Source organism: Phyllostomus discolor, chromosome 6 (assembly GCF_004126475.2).
Source record: "Phyllostomus discolor isolate MPI-MPIP mPhyDis1 chromosome 6, mPhyDis1.pri.v3, whole genome shotgun sequence".
Taxonomy (NCBI): Eukaryota; Metazoa; Chordata; class Mammalia; order Chiroptera; family Phyllostomidae; genus Phyllostomus; species Phyllostomus discolor.
Window position 1 is genome coordinate 50947839 of NC_040908.2, and position 22736 is coordinate 50970574.

At 39.4% G+C, this 22736-nt stretch overlaps 1 protein-coding gene across 1 annotated transcript; it reads right to left on the reverse strand.

The window, feature by feature from the left end:
- Positions 1-356: 356 nt before the first annotated feature.
- DUSP11 (dual specificity phosphatase 11) lies at positions 357-20197 on the reverse strand. The gene is made up of 9 exons (XM_028517572.2): positions 19978-20197; positions 18467-18542; positions 16452-16583; positions 12950-13073; positions 9280-9340; positions 7525-7571; positions 7177-7249; positions 6768-6953; positions 357-4740 (listed from the first exon to the last, which is right to left on the reverse strand). The coding sequence occupies exons 1-9, from the start codon at positions 20076-20078 to the stop codon at positions 4545-4547; spliced, it is 996 nt and encodes a 331-aa protein (XP_028373373.1). The 5' UTR covers positions 20079-20197; the 3' UTR covers positions 357-4544.
- Between the last annotated feature and the right edge of the window lie 2539 nt (positions 20198-22736).

Here is a 22736-nt window from a genome sequence, read left to right on the forward strand (position 1 = left end):
TCACCCTTCAGTAGCAGTTCAGAAAGCCAGATCCTGTGGCCTGTAGTGTGCCATTTCCCCTGTCTTTAAAGTGGAGGGGTGACAGAGGCCAGAGGGCTTGATGTGGGCACTATAAGGGCCACACAGGTCCAGTGTAAACCAGAGTTCTAGTCAGGCTGGGGAGCAATAAGTTTTGCTGGCAAGGCAAAAAAGACGACAGTGGTCCAGGTACAGAAGATGCCTGCAGGAAGGAGGGGGTTGAAACACTGCAGGAGTGTTTGTGGCTGGCACTGTAGGACCAAATCATGACTTAGGGGACTCAATGGCCTACACTCCCAGGAAATGATGCATAAAAACCAAGCTTACCAGACTGAGGATAAATTGAAAACCCAATTTTATTGGCTCATTTTCAGTCTCATTACACTGGCTGTATTGATCTCATGCCTATCCTACTCCCTACCCAAAATGATAGTTTACAGATTGAAAACTCACAAGAGAATGACAGGAATGACAAAGGACAGATGAGAGAGAACAGTAAAATTATCAAAGATGGGTAACAGTCAGAATGGAGAAAAATAAAACCTAAATGTGTACAGCAAGGGGAAAGTAAACAAAACACGAGCCAAGCGATCACCTTATTACAAATCTACCACAGCACAGCCAAGGTTTCCATCCACTTTGAGTGCCTCAATCAGAAGAAAGAAAGATGGTACAGATGATCAGACATCTCAAGAACATCTCCAATATGAGAGACAGGCATCAACAAACAAGAAAAAAAGAAAACAGCTGGTGCAGGTAACAGAAAAATCTAAAAATAATTGATATTACAGAGAAAAAAATACATTCATTAAAAAGAGAATCAGTTCACAAATGTGTTCCTATAGTATGTACATCATTGGCCTTGTATATCTTTCCTCAAAAAAAAAAAAGAATTAGTTGAACTTCAAAGAATTTTCAGAATATGCAAAATTAATAAAATTATCTGATGTTTTAAAAATATTTTATTTATTTTCAGAGAGAGGGAGGGAGGAAGAAAGAGGGGGAGAGAAACATCAATGTGTGGTTGCCTCTCGTGCACCCTCTACTGGATACCTGCCAGCAACCCTGGCATGTGCCCTGACTGGGAATTGAAATAGTGACCCTTTGGTTCCCAAGGTGGCACTCAACCACTGAGCCACTCCAGCCAGGGCTAATTGTCTAATATTTTAAAAAGTGAAGTAACTAAAAAAATGCCATTTGAAAAATAAGAGCTAGCTTTTAGAAATGAAAAACAGTAGAAAAAAATATATGTAGCAGAAAATTTAAATAATGTACTTCTAATCAATAGAAGGATAGAAAAGTAAAGCAAGGAAATTCTGTTTTTTAAAAAAAGCAAAAAGGTTAAAATGGAAAATTTTAAAAATTATCATAGAGGTACATTTCAGAAAATCCAACATTCAACTAGAAGTTCCTGAAAAAGAAAATAGCATAAGTGAAAAGAAAATTTCTGAGATGAGTATAAGGGACTAGACTGAAAGGGTTCACTAAGTATCTAACATCACAATAATTCCTGCACTAAAATGTATCGTGAAATGTCAGGACATTTGAGATAAAGAAGATCCTAAAGCTTTCAGGGAGAAAAATTACAGGTCCCTAGATAAAAGCTTAGGAACCAGAATAGCACAGGGTTTCAACAGCAGTGGATGTGGAAAAACAATGAGTAAATACATTTAAAAGTGTCTACCTTCAATTAAATAGCCTACCAAATTATTAGTGCAGTGAAAGAATAAAATAAGCCCATTTCAGATATGCAAAAGGCTCCAAAATTGATAGCCTATTAACCCTCCTTGGGAGTCTACAGGATATAATCTAGCCAACAGGGAAGTAAACCATGAAAGCAATAGCTATGGGGCCCAGAAAATAGAGGTGAGCAGAAGAAATGACCAGGCTGAAGGTTAGTAAGAAACCCCAGAACCAGAGCTATGCCCCAGGTGTAGAGATGTGCTCAAGTTATAGTCGTCCTAACTCCCAGGACCTCAGAACGTGACCATACATCGAGATGGGGTCTTTAAAGAGAAAGTAAGTGTAAATGAAGCCATAAGGGTGGGTACTAATCCGGTGTGAATGGAAATACAGACACAGACAGACGCAGAGGGAAGACCACATGAAGACAAAGGGAGAAGGTGGCCATTTATAAACAATGAAGGGCTTCAGAAAAAAACCAAACCTGCTGGCAGTCCGTGGAACTTTGTTATGGCAGCTGTGGCAAACTAATGTAACGCCCAGCCTGAAACAGGTCAGGATTCCAGGAAAGATTTCAAATGAAAAAGAATCTAATGTGTTCATCCTATTCACATTTAAGAGAAATGTTACATACAGTGCTGGCAGAGATCTGGGGGATGGATTAGTGGTAAGTCCACAGGAAAAGAGGCAAACAAATGAGGCAAGAACGAGGGGGACAAAAATGGCCTAAGAAAGGAAATGTAACAATGGTCCACCAGGGCTCAGAGTGAATGGTGCTCACTCTGAACTCAGTATACTGGTTTCAGTGAAAGCTGGGAAATAACTACACTGCAAAGTTGAGGTTAACAGAAGTGTGCATGTGGGTATGTGATGTGAAAAAACTAAATTGTCTTCCACAGTAAGAAGTTAGTAGATAACACCACAAATTGAAAAATCAAGAAGTGGCAATACAAGCATAGTATTTTAATAAAGCAGCAAATATTAGAAGAGAACACAAAAACACTTAGTGACTGCCTTTGGGGAGTGATAATTGGGTATGGCAGGGTGGGGGCTGGGGACTATTCTTTTTCAGGCTAATCTTAGTAGAACTATTTGAATTTTAAAATACTCACTTTTTAAAAAATAAAAATAAATTTTAAAAGTTTAAATAGGACACTAAAGACCTTTTTAAAGGGAGTTGCTGGTCCCTTTAGCCAGAAAACATTCAATGGTGTGGTACAAGTTGAAGCCAGAGCTATGGAGTATAGAAGAGTAAATGACACACGAGAGAGCAAATGGAATCTAGTCTTTAACAAGCCACACTGATAACTGAAACAGAAGTGGATGGGGACGGAGGGGCAATAGGGTAAAGAAAGGTCTTCTGAAGGTGGCAGTGTTCGGATGATGGCCCTTCCGCTGGCAATGTCCTCCTGAGAAACTCCTTGCCAAAAAACTGCTCAGAGCTGTTAGTCCGACTGGACTGCTGTCACTGCCCCTGCTTGTTCTTTTTTGTCACACCAATTATCTTCCTCCAATTTCTTCCCCAGGGAGCCTTCTTGAGTATCCTGGGGAATAATTCCCCAGGACCAGCCTCTTCGCAACAGCCCTTGTATCTCTGTTAAATGTGGCAGGCAAAGAAAAACCCTTATGAGCCATCATTTAGATGAAGGATTAGCAACTTGAGACACAGGGAGTAATTAAGCTGAAAATTTCCTTAAGGTCAGGTTCAACATGTCCTTCACATGTAAAAGAGAACAGATGAAATAACTATCACATTTGGTAAAAGATACTCTGATACAAATGTTCAAAATAAGAGGCTTTAAAAAATGAAGCCAATATTCATCAAATATCTACCCAGGCTTTGATGACATGAAGGTGTGACACTTTCTTAAGCAACAGTTTTTGGCTTCTCTGCAACTAAAAATAATCAACACCCCCCAGTGATCCACCTTTGTGATCTAGAGGTACAGCAGCAAAAGAGACAACTTAGAAAAGTCAAAGTCAGAGCACTGCTCCACTGTGAGAGGCAAGTGGAGAGAAACCCCAGTAAGTTATGTTCAACAGAAAAGCACAAACATAAGGAGCCACGCAAGTCTTCCCAATATCCCAGGCTTTAAATGTCGTGTCCTATTCTGTTCATTAAGCAACTTTTACAGTCTATAAAGTTTTCAAGTTTTCTGAGTAATTTCAGTTTGTAACAATCACCCTGTCAGGTAAATCAACCAGCATTCTGGTTGATCAGTCTCTTGCCCAGTTGATAATCCCTAAAAGCTCGTCCACTCCTGTGTTTAGACGGCATACATGACAACTCAGTGACAGGAAGTTGGTCAAACCCCACAGAAGACTGCCAAAGAAAGAAATGCCTAATCGCAAAATACCACCACTAACTTGCAAATAGTGATTAGGTTCCAAAGAGATTGTTTCCTAGGTATATTTCAACAGAAATCTTGAACAGTTAGGGAAAAAAAGAAACCTTAATGATTGGGTCAAAAACAGAAAAAGACAAAATAGAACATAACTAAAAATTTCTGTATGCACACATCACAAGTCTAGTCAAAAGGAAATACATAGAAAAGATAGCATTTTTAAAAATTAGGTACATGGGATATTCTTTATTATTTTTTCAGTTCTAAAATAACATTTTCCTTTAAAAAATTTTAAGACTGGAACAACACATTAATTCATCCAGTATTTCAAATACTGCAAATTTATCAGCAAAGAGTCAAGTAGTAATATAATTTTTCCTTAAGTTTGAACTTAAGGGAGGAAAAATAGATTATAAACCTCATTTGACCCGATCTTAGAGTCACTCCAGCTGTCTTCAGTCCTGAGGTCTCCAGATAGATTTCCAGGATTGGCTGGTGTCACTCAGTCCATCCATAATAGGCTGGATAGGGAAACCCATAGTAACTGCCAGGACACCACCTTTTGTTCTGGACCACATGATTGGCGTCTGGCCTTACGCTCCAAGAGAATCTCCTCCGTGAACAGTCCTCTCCAGGGGGGCCAGGAGGAGGGTTACCATGTCTCTGGTAAAAGCTTTGATTCTGTGAAAAGTTTCTTAAAACAAAAAGTAATAAACCATTATTAGTTTTTTATAAATATATATATTTTTAAAGATTTCTTATTTTTTTTAAGATTTTATTTATTTATTTTTAGAGAGAAAAGGGAGGGAGAAAGAGAGAGAGAGAGAAACGTCAATGTGTGGTTGCTGGGGGCCATGGCCTGCAACCCAGGCATGTGCCCTGACTGGGAATCGAACCTGCAACACTTTGGTTCACAGCCCACACTCAATCCACTGAGCTACGCCAGCCAGGGCTAAACCATTATTAGTTTTAAAAAGATATATAATAAGCTTTGGAAATGACACATAAATACACTGGTTCTAATGTTCTCTACCTGTATGACCTTAGCACATAAATTACCTAAATCTTTGGATTTCTTTGTTCTTTATAAAATAGAGCTAATAACACCTTCCATCTTCATGAGCTGTTCTGAAGTAATAAAGTAAGACAATACAGATAAATTACCTACCATAATGTCTCAGCACACAGTAGACTCCCAGCAGCCTTTCTCTCCTTCCCTAAAGAGGTGAATGCCCATACTATTCTAATCGGATACTTCCCTTCCAAGTCTGGCAGACTGACATGAGAGAGAATAAGCTATTCATTCCTGAAAACATAAAGCTGCTTTCATTTTATAAATAAATATGTATGTATATATTAATTATAAAGTATAGAAATTCTAAAAATAGTATATGCAAATTTGGAAAATTAAGATTGTAAGCAAGATCAGTAAATCTAATATAATCATACAAAAGAAAATTTGAAATCAGAAAAGAAAAATTAACCTCAATCCTCTCTCAATCCTACCTAATCTAATTAGACTGGTTAATATTTTCTTTTTGCTCTTCTCCTCCAGCATCTTCTTTTTTTGAAACTGTTAAATCATAACAGACTATTTTTACTTATCCTAAGTGAGCTATCAGTTTCAATGGCTTTATAAAATGTCATAGTATGGACATACTTTACCCGACTATTCTTCACTGTTAGAAATGGAAGCCGCTGTCTACTTTTTCACTGCTATAAATAACGCTGGGCCTGACATCTCCCAATATCCTACTGTACCCTGAGCACCTACTCAAATGTCTGATATGTAGGAGAAAGGTTTTAGAGATGTGCTGATTAAATGAATATAACTCTTTCCATATTTTAAAGTATTTCCTTACTCAATGTGGAATCAACAGGTATGTGCATTTTGTATGGAATTCAAGTTATCTTTGCAAAGGATGATACAAATTTTCAATGCTATTGGCAACACAAGTAACACTTTAAAAAAGATTTACATCTTCTAAAAAGCTAACATCTCTTTGAAAGTGTTTATAATGTGCTCAAAATACTTTTTTAGTTCATGTAATAGTCTACGTCAATCCCTATGAGGTAGGTTTTATTAAAATTGTCATTGGATTGATGAAAAATTAGAAATTTAGAAATCTTACCTGTGATCATATAGCAAGTGAAGGGCAGAACCAGGATGCAAATCCACATCCGGCCTGACAACCACACTCCACTGCTTTACCAGAAACTATTGTTAAGTTAATAGGTAAAGCACAGAACCTTGCTATTTTAAGTGTACTGAGGGTTTTTTCATTTCCCAAGTAAAAAGTCTCTTTTGATTTGTTCAAACCCTTTGCAAATTCCTCTACTGAAATTTTTACTATTTCCCCTATAATTTGTACCTACTCTTTAAATGACAACTTTTCTTATTCCGAAAACTATACCACTTTGAACATAGCCAAAGAATGCAAGACCATTTTCGGTAGTCATATCAAGTTGCTGGCTGAAACTAAGTTTATAAACAATGAAAATTTCTAAGTCCCTTTCTTAGTTGCCTCTGAAAAGTCACATATTTCCCATCCTACACCTGATTTTCCAGCCCTAAGGGCAAATATGAAGAAATGATACCTTGCAGTTGGCACTGACCAGCCAGAAAATGTCAATTCCTCACCATTATCATAGCATGTTACACTAAGTTATCACACTATTCACCTCTCTTTCAATTCTAGATAAGAGGGAAAGCAGACATACCTTGCTGACTGCTGCACATCTGGGGCCTGGGTGTGGAAATGCCAAGAAGGTGTTGGGTAACCTTGGGTCCAACGTCTGTTATTCCAAGATCCTTGGTGAACAGCTTTATTAGTGGTGTGGACTGTTTCCACTGTATATGTTGAGTAGTCAGAACCCCTTGGTCTGGATACACTGGGTTCCCGATCCCTTAAAGAGAATGATTTTTACACACGATATTACTGGTTTCCAAATTCAGTAGCCAATTTACTGCCTATATTTTGGCCAATGAAAATAGCAACCCCATTCTCCCTCCATTCCTATTTGTACCTAAGCAAGTAAACAAGTGACAAGAAGAATGGCTATATGTAACTTAAATGATATAAAAACAGATCTCCCTAACCACAAACTTCACATGTAAAATGCAACTCACCTGATGGGACCATTCTGAAGGTCTTCGAGGTAGTTTTGCCTTTCTATGCAATGTCCTCGGCATCGATTGAATACTAAGGAGTGGAAGAACTGTCAGAAATAGCTGCACAAAAAGCAAATCTTTTCCAGAGAAAGCAGATCAGAGCTGAAATCCATTCACTAATCATTCAGGGTGTTATATCTCAATATTTCCAGATACATCCCTGTATAAACTTTTGGCAAAAGATTATCTTAGGTCACAATGAATGAATTACAAACTTTTCTCTTTTCCCAAAATTCAAAAAGTTCATCCACATTTCCACCTTCCACTTTTATAAAAAGGAAAAACAGTGATAACCCTCATACTCACATTCAATTGCATCATCTGGCCTCATGCCTTCTACATCAATCAAATATCTAACAAAACAACATAAAAATCAAGTTTATTGCAGAAAAGTTCCAATAGCACTTACAGATACAGATATAAACATCCTAAGGAAATATTGCACATCTAATCCAGTAATTACTAAAGAATGACACACCATGATCACAAAAAGCCTTATGCTAAGGATGTAGGGGTGAGCCACCTTTAGAAAATCTATTAATAAAATGACTTACATTAATACAACAATTTAATTAATAAAAGAGTAGAAAACACACAACCAACTCGCCAGGTGTTAAAAAGATGTTGATAAAATACAAGTAATTTTTAAATAAAATATGACGAGTATTTATCAGAAATCAACAAATAGCAAAAAACAAGTTGGGGAAATATTGATATCATATCTCAAAAATGAGGTATTATGAACCGACTGCATGGGGAAGAAACTTAGCATTCTCCATCACTGCCAGCCATTTCTTCCTTACCCTCCTTTTCATCCCACCACCAGCCCTAGCGGTGATATCACATATATACTCTGGAGTACGTCCACACCTTCCCGCCAAAATGACCTGCACACCCTGGACCAAGCCACCATTATGCCTCGACTCCTAGAAAAGCCTCACTTGTCTACTTGCTTCCACTCTGTGCCCCTGCAGTGCAAACTGATTATCCTCTACACTAACTCACCCTCAATGAAGAGACTTAAACAGTTTTCTACTGCTCTTAAGTTAAAACATAAAACATTCAACACAGGCCTGCATGACCTCATTTCATTTTGACGCCATTCTTCCTCCACGGCCCAGCCTCCCTAGCCAGGTCTTCTAGCACAGCACATGCTTTCCCGTTATAGGGCCTGTCCTGCTCCTTGTGCCCAGGATTCTCTACCCCATGTCCCTACCTTGTTAATACCTACTTTCCCTTAGATATCAGATCGACTCTCCCCAAGAAAACTTTCTCTGATCTCCATGATGAGGTCAAGTCCTCCCAATTGATATGTTCTCTTAATACCATGTCCCTCTCCTTCTGGGCACCTGTTCAAGTTGTAATTTAAATGCGAGTGTGTGAGCAATTGCTGGAATTATGAGTAATTGCTGGAATTACTCTCTAAATTGCTGGATCCTTAAAGGGTAGGTCACGTCTCTCTGCTCACAGTCTCACAAGTTTCTTTGCTAGCACCCAGGATAGTGCTTACACGTAACAGATGCTAAATACGTATTTTCTGAATAAACAAACACAAATCAGTACATTGTAGCAACATCCACAAGAAAGCATAAGGACAAACTTTTTGATTCAAAAAATTCCATCCTCAGTGAAATTATCTCTCAGACAACAGCATATATATCCAAAGATGTACTCAGAGGAATGTTTATTATTTCAACATTTTATAACTTCAATCTTCTGATTTTTATGTACATCAGTAAGGGAAAGAAAAATGCAGCCTTTTAAAGGAATGAGGTCTCCAAATACTTTCAAAGGAAGATGCCCATCATATATTAAAATGTAAAATAAAACTATAAAACAGAATGTCTGAATATTACACCATTAACTTACATGTATATGCTTATATCTGCAGTTTTTAAGTCTGACAAAACATGCAGTCAATTATTACTGCTGGCAATCCTGGGTGGGAGGCAACACTGCTTTCTGCTTCATATATTTCTATACTAATTGCATTTTTGCAATTAGTTTGTATTGCTACTTAAAATAACAGGCATGGTTTGCCTCTTGGGGTTGGCAACTCACCTGCAGATGAGGTAGCCAGTCCTGTTTAAACCATGGGTACAGTGGACACCAATAAGTCGGTCTATGAAACAGGGAATGTAGAGTTAAATAAATGAAGTCAATGCCCTAAAAACAAGTCATACACTTTTCTGAGGAGTAACATGTACTAGTTACCACAGCAGTACCACTACCTGAAAAGAAATAATACCTGAGGAAAAATGGGGTCTTTAAGTAACATACTATAAGGAATGGTGTAATATAAAGTCAAAACTCACCGTCTCTGGGAACTTGTGCATAGTCCCCATTAGACGCAACAGTGTAACATGGGGAAGGCCAGACACTTACAGCAAACTCCACTGAGAAAACTCTGGCCCTGGATGGCGTAGCTCAGTGGATTGAGCGCGGGCTGGGAATCAAAGTGTCCCAGGTTCGATTTCCAGCCAGGGTACATTCCTGGGTTGCAGGCCATAACCCCCAGCAACCGCACATTGATGTTTCTCTGTTTCTTTCTCTCTCTCTCTCTCTCTCTCTCTCTCTATCTCCCTCCCTTCCCTAAAATAAATAGATAAAATCTTAAAAAAAAGAAAAGAAAAGAAAACTTTTCTCTTAACTTACAGGGTCTGGCCCAAATAATGCCCCTTTTTATTACAAAATCATAAGGACGAAATTCTGTAACATAACAATACCAACTCAAGGACACCATGTGACATTTTTTAAGTGAAATGTTCAAATTGCTGCCCATCTCGTACAAGACATTCAGCTACCTGACCAATACACTCACGCAGGCTCTGTAGGACCCTGTAGAATGCTCATCAGTAACAGATCAGTTATAGAAAAGGGGAGTTAAAGAAAAACAGGCTATGAGGGGAGTGAAATTTGTTTCTGAGTGAAACAAATGGAATGCCTTCACTTTTAACACTGATTATAAAAAAGGACAGTTTCAGTAGTGCTATTCCAAGGCACGTCCACTCCCCCATTTGTTGCTCCTCGTCCATCACAGGCCTATGTGCCCTGTGAAGTCTGCTTGTAGTTTACAGTGAAAAAGCCAGACTTGGAGACATAAGCCTGGGCTACACAGTGGAAAAATAGAACCAACATGAGAATCGTGTCTATGATTTTCCCAACTATGCCACAGGATGTCTTAGTCCTTCTTTTAAAAACACTCTGTGAGAAATTAAATAAATTAACAATGTGTAACTGATCCCTGCACAATGTATGCCCATGACTAGGTGCTGTCTGGTAGGAGGGCGCTCATCATCTCCCACCTGCATTACTACCGCCCTACTTCTCACCTCTTCTATTTCAATGCAGCCGCCATGTGGAAGATGCTCTTTCTAAAATACACAATTGCCTGGGTTGTTCCCTTGCTGAAAAATCTTCATTTTGCATTGAATAAAGCCCAAATATTTAGGATAGCATTTAGAACTCTTAATAAAAGGAGAGCAATGTCTGTCTAACTGTAAGTCCACAATGATCTGAACTGTGACCTACAAGGACTTGCCACATGGTCCACCTCGCTCCCACCCCATGCCGACCTCACTCACTCTCCCCACTCCAGCTGCACTGGCCTCCTCACTGTTGCTCAAACATGCTGATGTCGTGACAGTCATGCCTCAGGGACTTTACACCTACTGTCCTCTCTCCTTAGAATACTACCCAGCACACTGTCTTCCCCAGATACCCAATGACATGGTTCTTCCCTTCCATTAAGGCACTGCTAAATGATATCTTCCTAGAGGGGCCTTTACTGATCACCCACCACGTTCCCTCGCCTCCTTATTGTTTTCTTATTCTACGAAGCACTATCACCACCTGACATTCTGTATATTCACTTTTTATCTCTCTCCCCCCAACTAGAATGTGAAATACATAACAGCAAAAACTTTCTTCTGTTCCTACTTCCTAGATCAGTGTCCTTACCTTCGAAGGTGTTATATATAAATAGTCATGGAATATGAACATAAAAATTATGCCCTTTCACTCTACCCTCTAGTGGCACCAGAGCCTGCTTCTCCATGACACAGATTCGAGCCTTGTAGGATCTGGACCGTTTCTAACACCTGAGCTGTCCTCTCCTCTTTCTGGCCAAACCCTCCTCCCCCGAGCCTATCTCAAACACTGACTCCTCAGAAAGGCCTTCCTCCATCTCTCTATATTCTCCGTGCATGTAATTTATTCTCTTATTATAATTAACTCAGTGACTAATACTTCCTGCATGTTTAACTTCCTAGATAACTGTGAATTTCTAATGAACAAAGACTGCTACTCACCTCTAAATCCCTGTACCCTAACAATAAACCCAACAGACTGTCAAGTATGTACTGAATCAATTTATTTTCTGAGACTATCAGTTCTAGGGGAAGGATTTTGTAAGGTCCTCCTCTTCATCAGTGAGCCTGAAATCTGTGCAGGGACTCACAGCAGAGGTAGCCGAATGGCTCATAAGCCAGGTCCTGAGACCACCATGGCAAGAAGCGCTGCCAGACACAGTGAAGTAAGCATAACACAAGCAGACCAACATCGAGTCAACTATGCAGTGGAGTACACTTGGGGTAGCATGTGAAGAACCAATACTTACAAACATGTTCTCATACACCCCCGTGGATCTTCTGTCCCTCCTGGAAACAGATGGGACACTGCATAACAGTTCCACACAAAGGAGCCTGTAGACTCCGTGGTTATCACAGGCAAAGTCTAGCCTCTCACACCTTAAAGTACTAGAGAGATCTGTGACCAGGGCTCAGATATTTAGGAACTAGTGCCTACATTAAGTGACCAGGTAACAGCTTGAACATTTATCTCAAAAACCACCAATTCCATCTCTCTTTCCTTCCATCCCTTATCCTCCCACATCTGTCTCTATTCTTTCTCCCTTACTCTCTGCTTCTTTATATTTAAACTTACATTTGTATGTCAAATTTACTTAAGTATACACTCCCTAAGCCACATGTAGAAAGAGAACAAAATGAACACTTGTTCCTGTGAATGTGTGGCTTTCCAAAGAAAAGATTCCTCAGTCTTAAAATGTGGCAAATATCATGTTCCTTCTGATAGCCAGATGCCAGAAAAAGGCAATGGATTCTTTAAATGCAGAAGCTATTAAGGTCTGTTTTCAAACAGAGTCAAGTAGATCTTAAAGCAGAAACAAGCAAACACTGGCCTACTTTAGTTCTTCCTATTGAAAACTAAGAATAACAGGTGGTTGTGACCTTCTTCACTTGTACCCAGAGTGGAAAAACAGCAGAAATGTTTCAAATACAAATGATGAAGACACTTCACTGGTCCACTCCGTTTTCTTCTGCTTTTAGAGGTCTGTCTCACCTCAAACCTTTGCCTCCTTTTTCTTTTTTTACACACTCCCAAACACTGAGATTCTATCCCTTTCGTCCACCCACCAATCACCTCTTAACCAGTAAGACAACAGAACATTTTTATATTATATATTCCCCATGCATGTATCTGGAAGAGAGATGAGCTAGTTCAATTCATATTTATCACTAAACTCACGTTACAAACTAAGGTGCTTACTTGTAACCATAACAGGACAAACACCTTACTCTATCACCACCCTCTGACATACCCACATCATCAAATATAACAGGATTAAGGCAAGAGCTATTAAAAATATTAAAAATTCGCAACCCCATTCAAAATGCATAACAAAGTTCAGGTAAGGAAAGGAACAACTCACCATTATCTTTGTTTTCTTTCAAAAACCCATTAACGGCACATTTAAATTTAAAAATAGTGTTATCGTCAGGCACCTGATGCCCAATTGTATAAATTTTTAAGTAAGGAATAGTTTCCGGTAAGTCCTAAAAGGCAAGACCATGAAAATGTATGTTATTTCATTTGCAGGGAAAGTTAATTACAAGAGCCAGAATAGAGATTATAATAAACTTAGTATATCAGTAATTCTGATAAAAAAAGCCATTTTGTCCAAAGCTGCTTCAACTAAGAAGTATCACCAGATTTGCATTAAAACCGCAAAATGGATAGTCAGTAGGTATACACAACTGAAAGCAAAATGCGTGTGAATGAATGCTTATAGAACTAAAAACTGCATAAACAATCCCACCTAATATTTTATATTTCAAGGGCAACAGAGTCAGAAGAACTTGGACAGAGCAAATTTCAGGCACTGCTGAGAGCTAGTACTCTTGGGGTGGGAAAGAGGAGATATTGCCAAAACCAGAACAAGTTAAATAAAATCCTGTAGTTCTGAATTCAACAGAAAAGCATCAGTATGAACCTATGATGTATTCATATGAAAAACAAACGTACAAACACATTTCCTAATTGTTACCCCTGAAAAAGTATAGGAACCACTGAGGTCACATCCTGTCCAGAGGACTTGGGAGCCAAATGGAGAAGTTCCAACTGGCCAGAGTAGGACCTTGATTTGTGCCTCAATAAGAATAGTAACTGCAATGAAATCCCTGACAATACAAAAATAAATAAATAAATAAATAAATAAAGTACAATCGAACTGGTCATCACTGGAGGATTTAGTGAATCAACTCATTATTTTGAAAACTGTTATGAAAGGAAAGAATCATGCCTCTACAGCTGGGCAACCAAATACCTGATGAGCTTCTTTTCATAGAAATATAACCAGCTAATGTGCGCTGGCTGGTGTAGCTCAGCAGACTGAGTGCTGGTCTGCAAAGCAAGGGGTTCCTAGTTCAATTCCCAGTCAGAGCACATGCCTGGGTTGTGGGCCAGGTCCCCAGTAGGGGGTGTGGGAGAGGTAACCACACAATGATGTCTCTTTCCCTCTCTTTCTCCTTCCCCTCTCCTCTAAAAATAAATAAACAAGATCTTTAAAAAAAAAGAAAAAGAACAAAATATACCCAGCTAATAAATGAAAAAAGAATAGTAGAGTTCACCATTTTTGAAGCCCCAAAATAATTCTGGATGTAGGTATCAGTCATCAGTGACTGCTCATATTACAGAAAGAGGCTATCACTTACATGTCTCCGTGGAGGAATACTCATAACCTATGAAACTGTCTTGAAAAAACAAAACCCCAAGCCTGAATGTGATCAAGCCTCTGGGTCAATTACCAATTTAAAATACAAGTCCTAAAGAATATGGTTACAACACATGGGGGTGCAATCATCAAAATTATATGGGACAAACTACATAGTTTCTTAAAAAGTGAAATTCAAGGGGAGAAATAAAAGAAAGTGAGATACATGGTGGGAGAAACTATAGATTAAAGACTTCAGACTGTAACAATCAAATGCAAAGTGTGGATCTTATCTGGGTCTAATTCAAACTCTTTACAAATGTTTCTTTTCATGAGATTTAGAAGACAACTACAAATCTGCACGCTGACTAAATATTTAATATTAAAAAGTTATATTAAGAAATACAGTCCTATATTTTAAATACACATGACAAAAATGTACAGGTACAATATCTGGAATCTACTTCAAAATAATACAGAATAAGTTGGAACAGGTTGAACTGCAGATGAAACCCCACATTGGTTAGTGAATAGCACAGCTGGATGAGTTTATGGGTGGACAACAAACACCCAGCACTATGTCACCTTCTATGTAAGTTTAAAGTTCATGATAATTGTGTAAAAACAAGAGGACACTGTGTAAAACAGTCTGGCAGTTTCTCAAAGGTTAAACACAGAACTACCATATGACCTAACAACTCCACTCCCCCCTGCACATCCAAAAGAACTGAATGCAGGGATTTGAACAACTATTTGTACATCTGTGTTCACAGCACCACAATTCACAACAGCCAAGGAACAAAACAGTCCAAGTGGCCATCAACAAAGAGGTAAAATATGGTATACACACACGTGGATTATTCATCCACGAAAAGGAATACCATTTGGTTGCATGCTATAACCAGGATGAGCCTTGAAAACACTGTGTTTAGTGAAATAATCCAGACACAGGACAAATGGATGAACACTTACATGAGGTACCTAGAATAGGCAAATTCATAGAGACAAAAAGCAAGAGGTTACTAGGGGCTGAGGGGAGGGGAAATGAAGTCATTACTATTTAATGGTTCAGTGCTTTTGTTGAGGATGATGTAAGTTTTGGTTATAGACAGGGTAATGGATACATATGATGTGAATGTATATAATGCCACTGAATTGGAAAGTTATGAATGGTTAAAATGATAAATATTATTAATGTGTATTTTAAAATAATAAAAGAGGAACCGAGTTCCTTTTCATTATTCCTATTCTGAGCCTATTTCATCATCTATAAAATTCCTAATCATGATCATTATTCTCTGAGCTTAGTGAGGAATAAGCACTCAATAGGAGATATCAGTACTACGACTACTTCATCAGCTAGAACTTGTTGTGCAGATTAACTAAGGTATGTGAAAGTACTTTTCTATTTATTTTTTTAAAGATTTTATTTATTTATTTTGAGAAAAATGGGGAGGGAGTGATAGAGGGAAGGAAACATCCATGTGTGAGAGAAACATCAATCGGTTGCCTCTCTCATGCCCCCAACTGTGGACCTGGCTCACAATCCAGGCATGTGCCCTGACCAGGAATCCAACCTGTGACCCTTTGGTTTGAGGAATGATGCCCAACCCACTGAGCCACACCAGTCAGGGCTCAAAGTACCTTTTAAATGGCAAACTGCTACACAAGCATTAACATACATTGGGTATTCTTGTTTCCCATGGTCATTGAACTGGTCAGAAGGAGAACAATTCTTTCCAACTGACATGCCACGTGGGCCAACAGAAAAGATGGGTTTCTGTACGACATGGAAAAATTGTAGGAAAAGAAAGTATACACCTTTGAGAACAACTTTTACTATGATGCTTACACATGCGTAGGTAACTTCTTAAAATAAATGCTAATGACATAATCAATATTCCTCTTTGTGCTATTAGGCTACTACTTATCTCACTAAAAGTTTACTTCGTTTTCAAAATATAGAACACAGAAGCTTACAGAATTTCTTAAGCACATATAGAGCCTACTGCCAAATATAAGACTTTAATTCATGTCTTTACTCTCATTCTGAGACAACAATTAGAATTGTTTAGTTCAGGAAACCACTTGGTTCCCTTTTTCAACTGTTACCCATGAAAGTTGGCCTGGATTCATCTTAGCCTGTGGTGATAGCTACTAGTTACTGTGAATTATTATAGTATCAGAAAGCAGGGTTTTTTCCATTAACATTTCCATTTACCTCTGGTTTATAATAGCGGTGAGTATATGTTAAATCAATGATCAGTCCAAGTTCTTCATTCTGTTCTTGGATTTTGTTAAAAAGATCCGAGGGGGAAAAACGTTCTTCTGGAGCAAGTCTCTCTTCAAAACTCTGTGAGAGAGGATGAAATAGGAAACAGACAAGGTATACTTAAAATCCTTCATTACATGACCCATTTACTCAAGCCCTGTGATGCTGACAGGAGAGGGGCTAAGCAGAGACCCTTGTAAAGCCTCCGGAATCCCCTTTTAGTGGTCATAAAGTAGGGACTGGAGCAGTTAGAAAAACTGCATAGAAAGGAGGAAAAATACAGGACAAAATTTACAGTAACTGCAAATGTGGGTGGAGAGTCCGTTTATTCATTCAACAAAGATTTGTTAAATATTTATTGTATGTCAAATACTTGCTTGGTATTGATGAATGTAAGAACCATGTTATCTTTATACCAAATCTTAATGTCCAGAGATACAGAAGAATTGACACAGTAAGAGAAAAAGAAACCCCTACCCATCAGTCACAAATTAAATAAATTAGCAATACACTTAAATTAGGCTTTTACTGATGCTAATCCATGCTATAACAGGCAGTGTAATGAGACATGGAATCCCTTCTCGCCTTCTGTATATCGTTCAAATGCTTTCTCCACCTATTCCTTTCTTAGTTAAAAAACAAAAACAAAAACAATTTTGAGAATTTCCATGCTGAAACCCTAACCTTGCATTTTTTTGGTTGTGATGGAGGCAGCAAAGGGTCTTCCTGGCATTCAGTAGGTGCAGTCATGGATGCTAGACATTTTGTCAAATCAGAACAGTCCTACAAATGTGTCTTATGCTTGAATGACTATCGAATATCCTACTCCATGTTCAAAGAGGTGAAAAAACTGTTTATAACTATGTAAACCTTAGAATCTAGCTCCATTTCACAATTAAACACAAAGGTTTTCTTTTTCTCCAGTTTTAATGTACACTGAATTCTCCAGGGTAGTAGTCACCTTATTAACCAGTGAAGAATGAACTTGATTTTATTTGGAAATCTACCAAGAGCTATTCACTTTCATGGAAACTCCTATCACTAAGGCAATATAACCCACCTAAATCAGTCTGCATTTGCAGTTTTTGCATTCATGGTGCAAGTAACCAACTACTTCTTTATTTCTAGTATAGTCACACCTAAACATTTACATAGTGAAATGTAAATACACATTACTTTATTATAAATTCTTTTATTTATTCCTTGCATTATACAAGAGGGGCACCCAACCCCCCCACCCCAAATCTCTGGAGGGCAGGTCCCTTGTAGTATAGGCCTTCCCCACTATGGGAGTGTTCAAGGAGCCCATCTGCACCAGAGTACCAGCTAGCATTGTTGTGAGAGGCTGTGTTTGGCTCCAGAGAATTTTTTTTGAAGACTGCCACACATTTGCCCTTTCACGATGGGTGATTTACGAGTGCACCTACCCACACAGTGCTGACCAAGAACAGCACGACTCCTGCGCCTCATCCTCCCTATTCACCTGTTCTCACCCGAAGCAACACTTTTTTTTTGTTTCCCCCAGGTGGAAAAAGTCATCAAAGGGAAACAGTTTGCTGATGTAGAAGAGGTAAAACAAAACACAGCAGAAGCACTAAAAGGCATCCAAATTGACGAGTTACAAAGCTGTTTTGAGTGGTGGGAAAAAGTCTCAATAGGTGTGCTGCATCAAGTGGAGAGTAACTGGAAAGTGACTGAAGTTTAAACATGTAATAATACACATTTTTTAATACTGGTTTTTGGGGTCCCCTCTCATAATTAGAGCATCACACTGATTTTTTCCTTTAAAATTAAGTATGGAAGTAGGTTGAAATTCATTTGCAATGAATTTCATTTCATGGCAGTAAAGGGCCAAATATAAAGCATGTGCTAAAGAGAAAGTGGAAGACTGACAGGACTGAGAATCAGTGTTCTACATAGTAAATTCAGATTTCTGAAAGAATAGTGAATTAATTTTTGCTTACCTTTTTCAAAGGAACTTTGAAAGCAATGAAACGAGTCCCAGGCATCCTCTGTCCAACTGGGAGATAGTCCTTCCACCTGTTAATACATTTTTCGTTAGCCTGTCTCCCTGGCACAGACTGAAGACTCCTTGGTCCCTTCTTCTCTTTGCTTTGCATTTTGCTGCTCTACTTATTCAACCCCACCTAGGATGCAATAGTACTTCCTTCTTCCTGCTTCCCCATCTTGAGAACAGATACAAGGCAACAGTGCACAGGTCTCAACAAATGAGGCATAGCTAAGACCAGAGGTGGCCAGAACTTCTGTACCCCTGACAAAACCTAGCCTGGTCCTGAATATTAAGGTCCCATTAATATATACGTGTTAACTGAAATAGTTTCAACTCAATCCTTTCACTTCACACTTTATTTTCAGTCTTCATACAACTGAGCCAGCAAATCCCATCAGTAGGAAACTTTGAGTTTATGAGTTCATATATTAAAAGGAAGCCTGATAGAAAAAGAGACTCTGAACATCACCTAATGCTAGGAGTCAGAGTGAAAAGGAATACTGACTTCTGTCAGATGGCTGGAATGATCCAAGGTTAATTCAGTATATCTGAAGCATAGAAAGTGAGGGTAAAAGCAGAGTAAGTTGGGGCTGAAGAAGTAGAGTGGATTCTAGACAGTACAGAATCTCAAAGGCCATGGTAAAGACTTTGTGTTTATGCTTGACACAATATTTCTGAGTGCTGTTTATGACCAATGTTCCAATTTACTTTTTAAAAAAGATTTCTGTGTGAAGAATGGATTAGAAGGAAACAAGAATAGACAGATATGGATACACTATAGCACCTAACTGCGACAGATCAGTCAGGTTCTGGACTAGGATGCTGACCGATAGAGACTGAAGGACTCAAACTATTTTCAGGAGATAAAGTGAAAGGGACGTAATGAGATAGATACGACGTGGAGAAAAGGAAGGTCTCAAGGAATAAAAAAGCGTTCACTGCACAAATGAGCACAGTTCCAACATTAATCATGTAAACCTACAGAAAAAGATCTTTCAACTGAGACCTGTTTGGAAGCTCCACAGTATGCCCGTTGTGCTCTCTGTTAACTCCACAAACCAACGTTTTTGGTTGAAAATTCAGCGGCACTGGGGCGTTTTTTCACTCAAACTTCGTACTTGTTACATTTTCTGTGCCATAAGAACACAGCTTCTGGAATTAAGGGGGACTCTATTTTGGTAATGAATGATACATATCCCCAACACTGACAGTCCCATCTAAGAAGGCAGTCCCTCCCCATTTACCAGAGAAGCGATGGCCAGAGCCTCGCTTTGAAAAGTATGGAGAAAAAAATCAGAAAAGCAAAGACCGTCCCTTTCAGCTACTGCGGGCCAGGCAGAGAAAGGATCAGAGTCCCCGGAGCGCGCGACGGCCACTGAGACAGGCAGAGACTGCAATAGGCGAAACCCAGACCCCAAGAGCTACAAACAGGAAGAGCCACGCCCAGGGTTTAAGGCGTGTTACCTTTCGGGGATGTGATTTCCGCCCTTCTTCTTGGCCTTGGAACGTCCAGAAAACACGCGTCCCGGGCCCCAGCCACCGCGGGCACGATGCCATTGGCTCATGTGGGCCCCAAGATGCCGCTGAACTAGCACCAGGAGCGCCAAAGTCGCCAGCTCTACGCGATCAGAGCCAAAACAGTATCCCCCACCGGAAGCTTCTATACTGCAACCTACGCAGCTCCACCCCTGACACCGCCTCCTTGCTAATGCGCATGCGCCACCGCCCTTGGTGATGAGGTCACCACGCTGGCTGGTTGAAAATTTGATTAGCAAACAGGATTTTGGTGGCTTTGGTGCCCTCCTTAGCCGGCGGCCGGTAGCGCAGGTGCTTGAATTCGCTTGTGTACCCTTCAAAATCCAAATACTACTGCACATAGAATGAAAGCTTAAGTCTCCCTCCCCCAGGTCTTTCAGTGGTCTTTCCATATATTTTCCAAGTGTTCACATTAACTCTTATGATATAGTGTATGTAAATATTTATTTGTACAAATGTGGATACCCTCTATTTAATATAAAAGCAGCATATACCTTACAATATATCCACAAAAATTTTGTACTTTCCTCAGTCAATTTAAATGTACATACATTCAGTTGGTTTTAATGGTCACATAGTATTCCACTGATGATAATAAGTCCATAATTTATAAAACCAGTTCTATATTGATGGACTTTTAGATTTATTTTCAGTTTTTTGCCCTCCACTACACACAGGCTGTGATGTGAACATCCCTAATTTAGATACAGGTGTATGCTGAGTTCAGAGTGCTGGACTAACTTTCTTTATGTTCCTCCTTTTACACTTAAGATGCTTTCAGAGGTTAAGATGATGATGAGTATGCGAGCAAAAGTTAAGTGGACAGAGCTATGGACAGAAAAGTTATACAGGTTGTGCACAGGTAAAGACCAAATTAAGAATTTGTTTAGATAGAATTGAATGTTGGAACTGAGTATTTAAGGAATAAATGTGTTCCAGTTCCTAGAATTTATCTCATCACATCTTTCCCCAATCTTACACCACTCGTCCTAAGCTGCAGTAATGGTAATCCATAGCTATGGATTCTCTTGATTCCATGGGAACACAGAAAAAGGAGACTGCTCTCCTCACGTTACATACTCCTCACAATAGCCTCACATTACAGACTACTATCGCAAAAGTTGGCCATCTGAGAGGCATGAAGCTTAGGGGGAAGACTTTCAATAAAACTTTCAAGTTTAAGCCACATCTTTGCACTGCCACACCCCTCACAATTTCCTCTCAGATTAGTGTCATAACCCACCTTCAAAAATCTCTTATGTCACAATACGAAAAGTAGGACTATAAAAGAAAAATGTCTGTTTGCAGATCCCATCTATGACCTACCACCTCGTGGGCTCTTGGCATCTTGTATCACAAACTTCCTACACATGGCACTGACAAGTGCCGAGGCAGATTGACCTAGGTACCTCTAAAGGCTTACCATAGACAACAATAACTAGATCCATATGTTTCCTCCCCAAAAGCAGCTTCATCCACAAACAGGGTGAGACAAATGTAGGTTTCTCATCGTGAATATGAAACAGAGTTAATTCCTGTATTATTATTTATTAATTATTGTATGATTTTCCAAACAAACAACTATACACCTTCTTTGGCCCCACCCTGTGTAGGTCAGTAGCATGTCAGCCCTCACTCACAGTCACAAGAGTGGTTAGTGTGAGCACCACTAACCAGAGCAAGAGAAACAGAGGCAGCCCAGGCCAAGGCGGGCTCATGCCACACATCTCTCCCTTAGGCTTGGCGCACAGCGTAACCCACCACAGTGTCTTTCACACAGACCTCTTTTTAAATGTCTCCACAATGCCCATCAGGACAAGTTGGTTTGTGATGCCTCTAAGTAAAGTCATCAGGAGGAAACCCATGCAATATGTCTTATAATGATAGAATCTTTAAAATTTTCACTAGGAAAAAGACATGTGGACAAAAGCAGAGCATTGATACAGGGCATGGATGCAGTCTATGTTCTACAAACATACCAATGAGTGATAAAGATGAGCTGATATGACATGAAACAAAGTGGAAAATACATTTAAGATTATTCTGTCTACTGAACAGAATCCCTGGCAGTTTCTGGAGTACCTAGCACACACATTCTGTTAATGCAAAATGAGGCCACAGCGTGTCAACTCGTTTCTCACAGAAACCGAAAAATCCACACAAATGTCCTTTTTCTGCACACTTTCACCTTGCCTATTCCCTGTTCTCTGTGAATGGCCTTGACTTTCTCTAACTAGTCTCCTCTTCATTTCTGCCTGGCCTTGCACCCAAACATGGCAGACAGAGAATCCTAAAGCCCCAAAATTCTACAATGGCTGTTTGCAAGGGGGAGGAGACTACAGTAACTGCCACACTGGACACACTTTATGTGAGAAGGAAAAGGGAGAATACCATGAATGCCTCTGCTGTGTAAAAGGACAGGATGGCAGCATTGCTTCAGGAGCCAAGGAGCCACAGGAGGCAAAATCTGGTCGAGAGAACTGCAACCACAGGCTGGGAGTGGCAAGGTTTGCAAGGAGCTCACTCCTAGTTGTTTGGCATTTGCTTGTAAGGGGCAGACTCTATTTGGGCAAGTCTCAGACACTGAGGGGAAGAACCCGCTGCTCACAGGTGACAGGACATAACACCCAAGAGAGTGAGAATGCAAGATCAAGGCTCATCTCAGAACAATGCCAAGAATGAAGAAG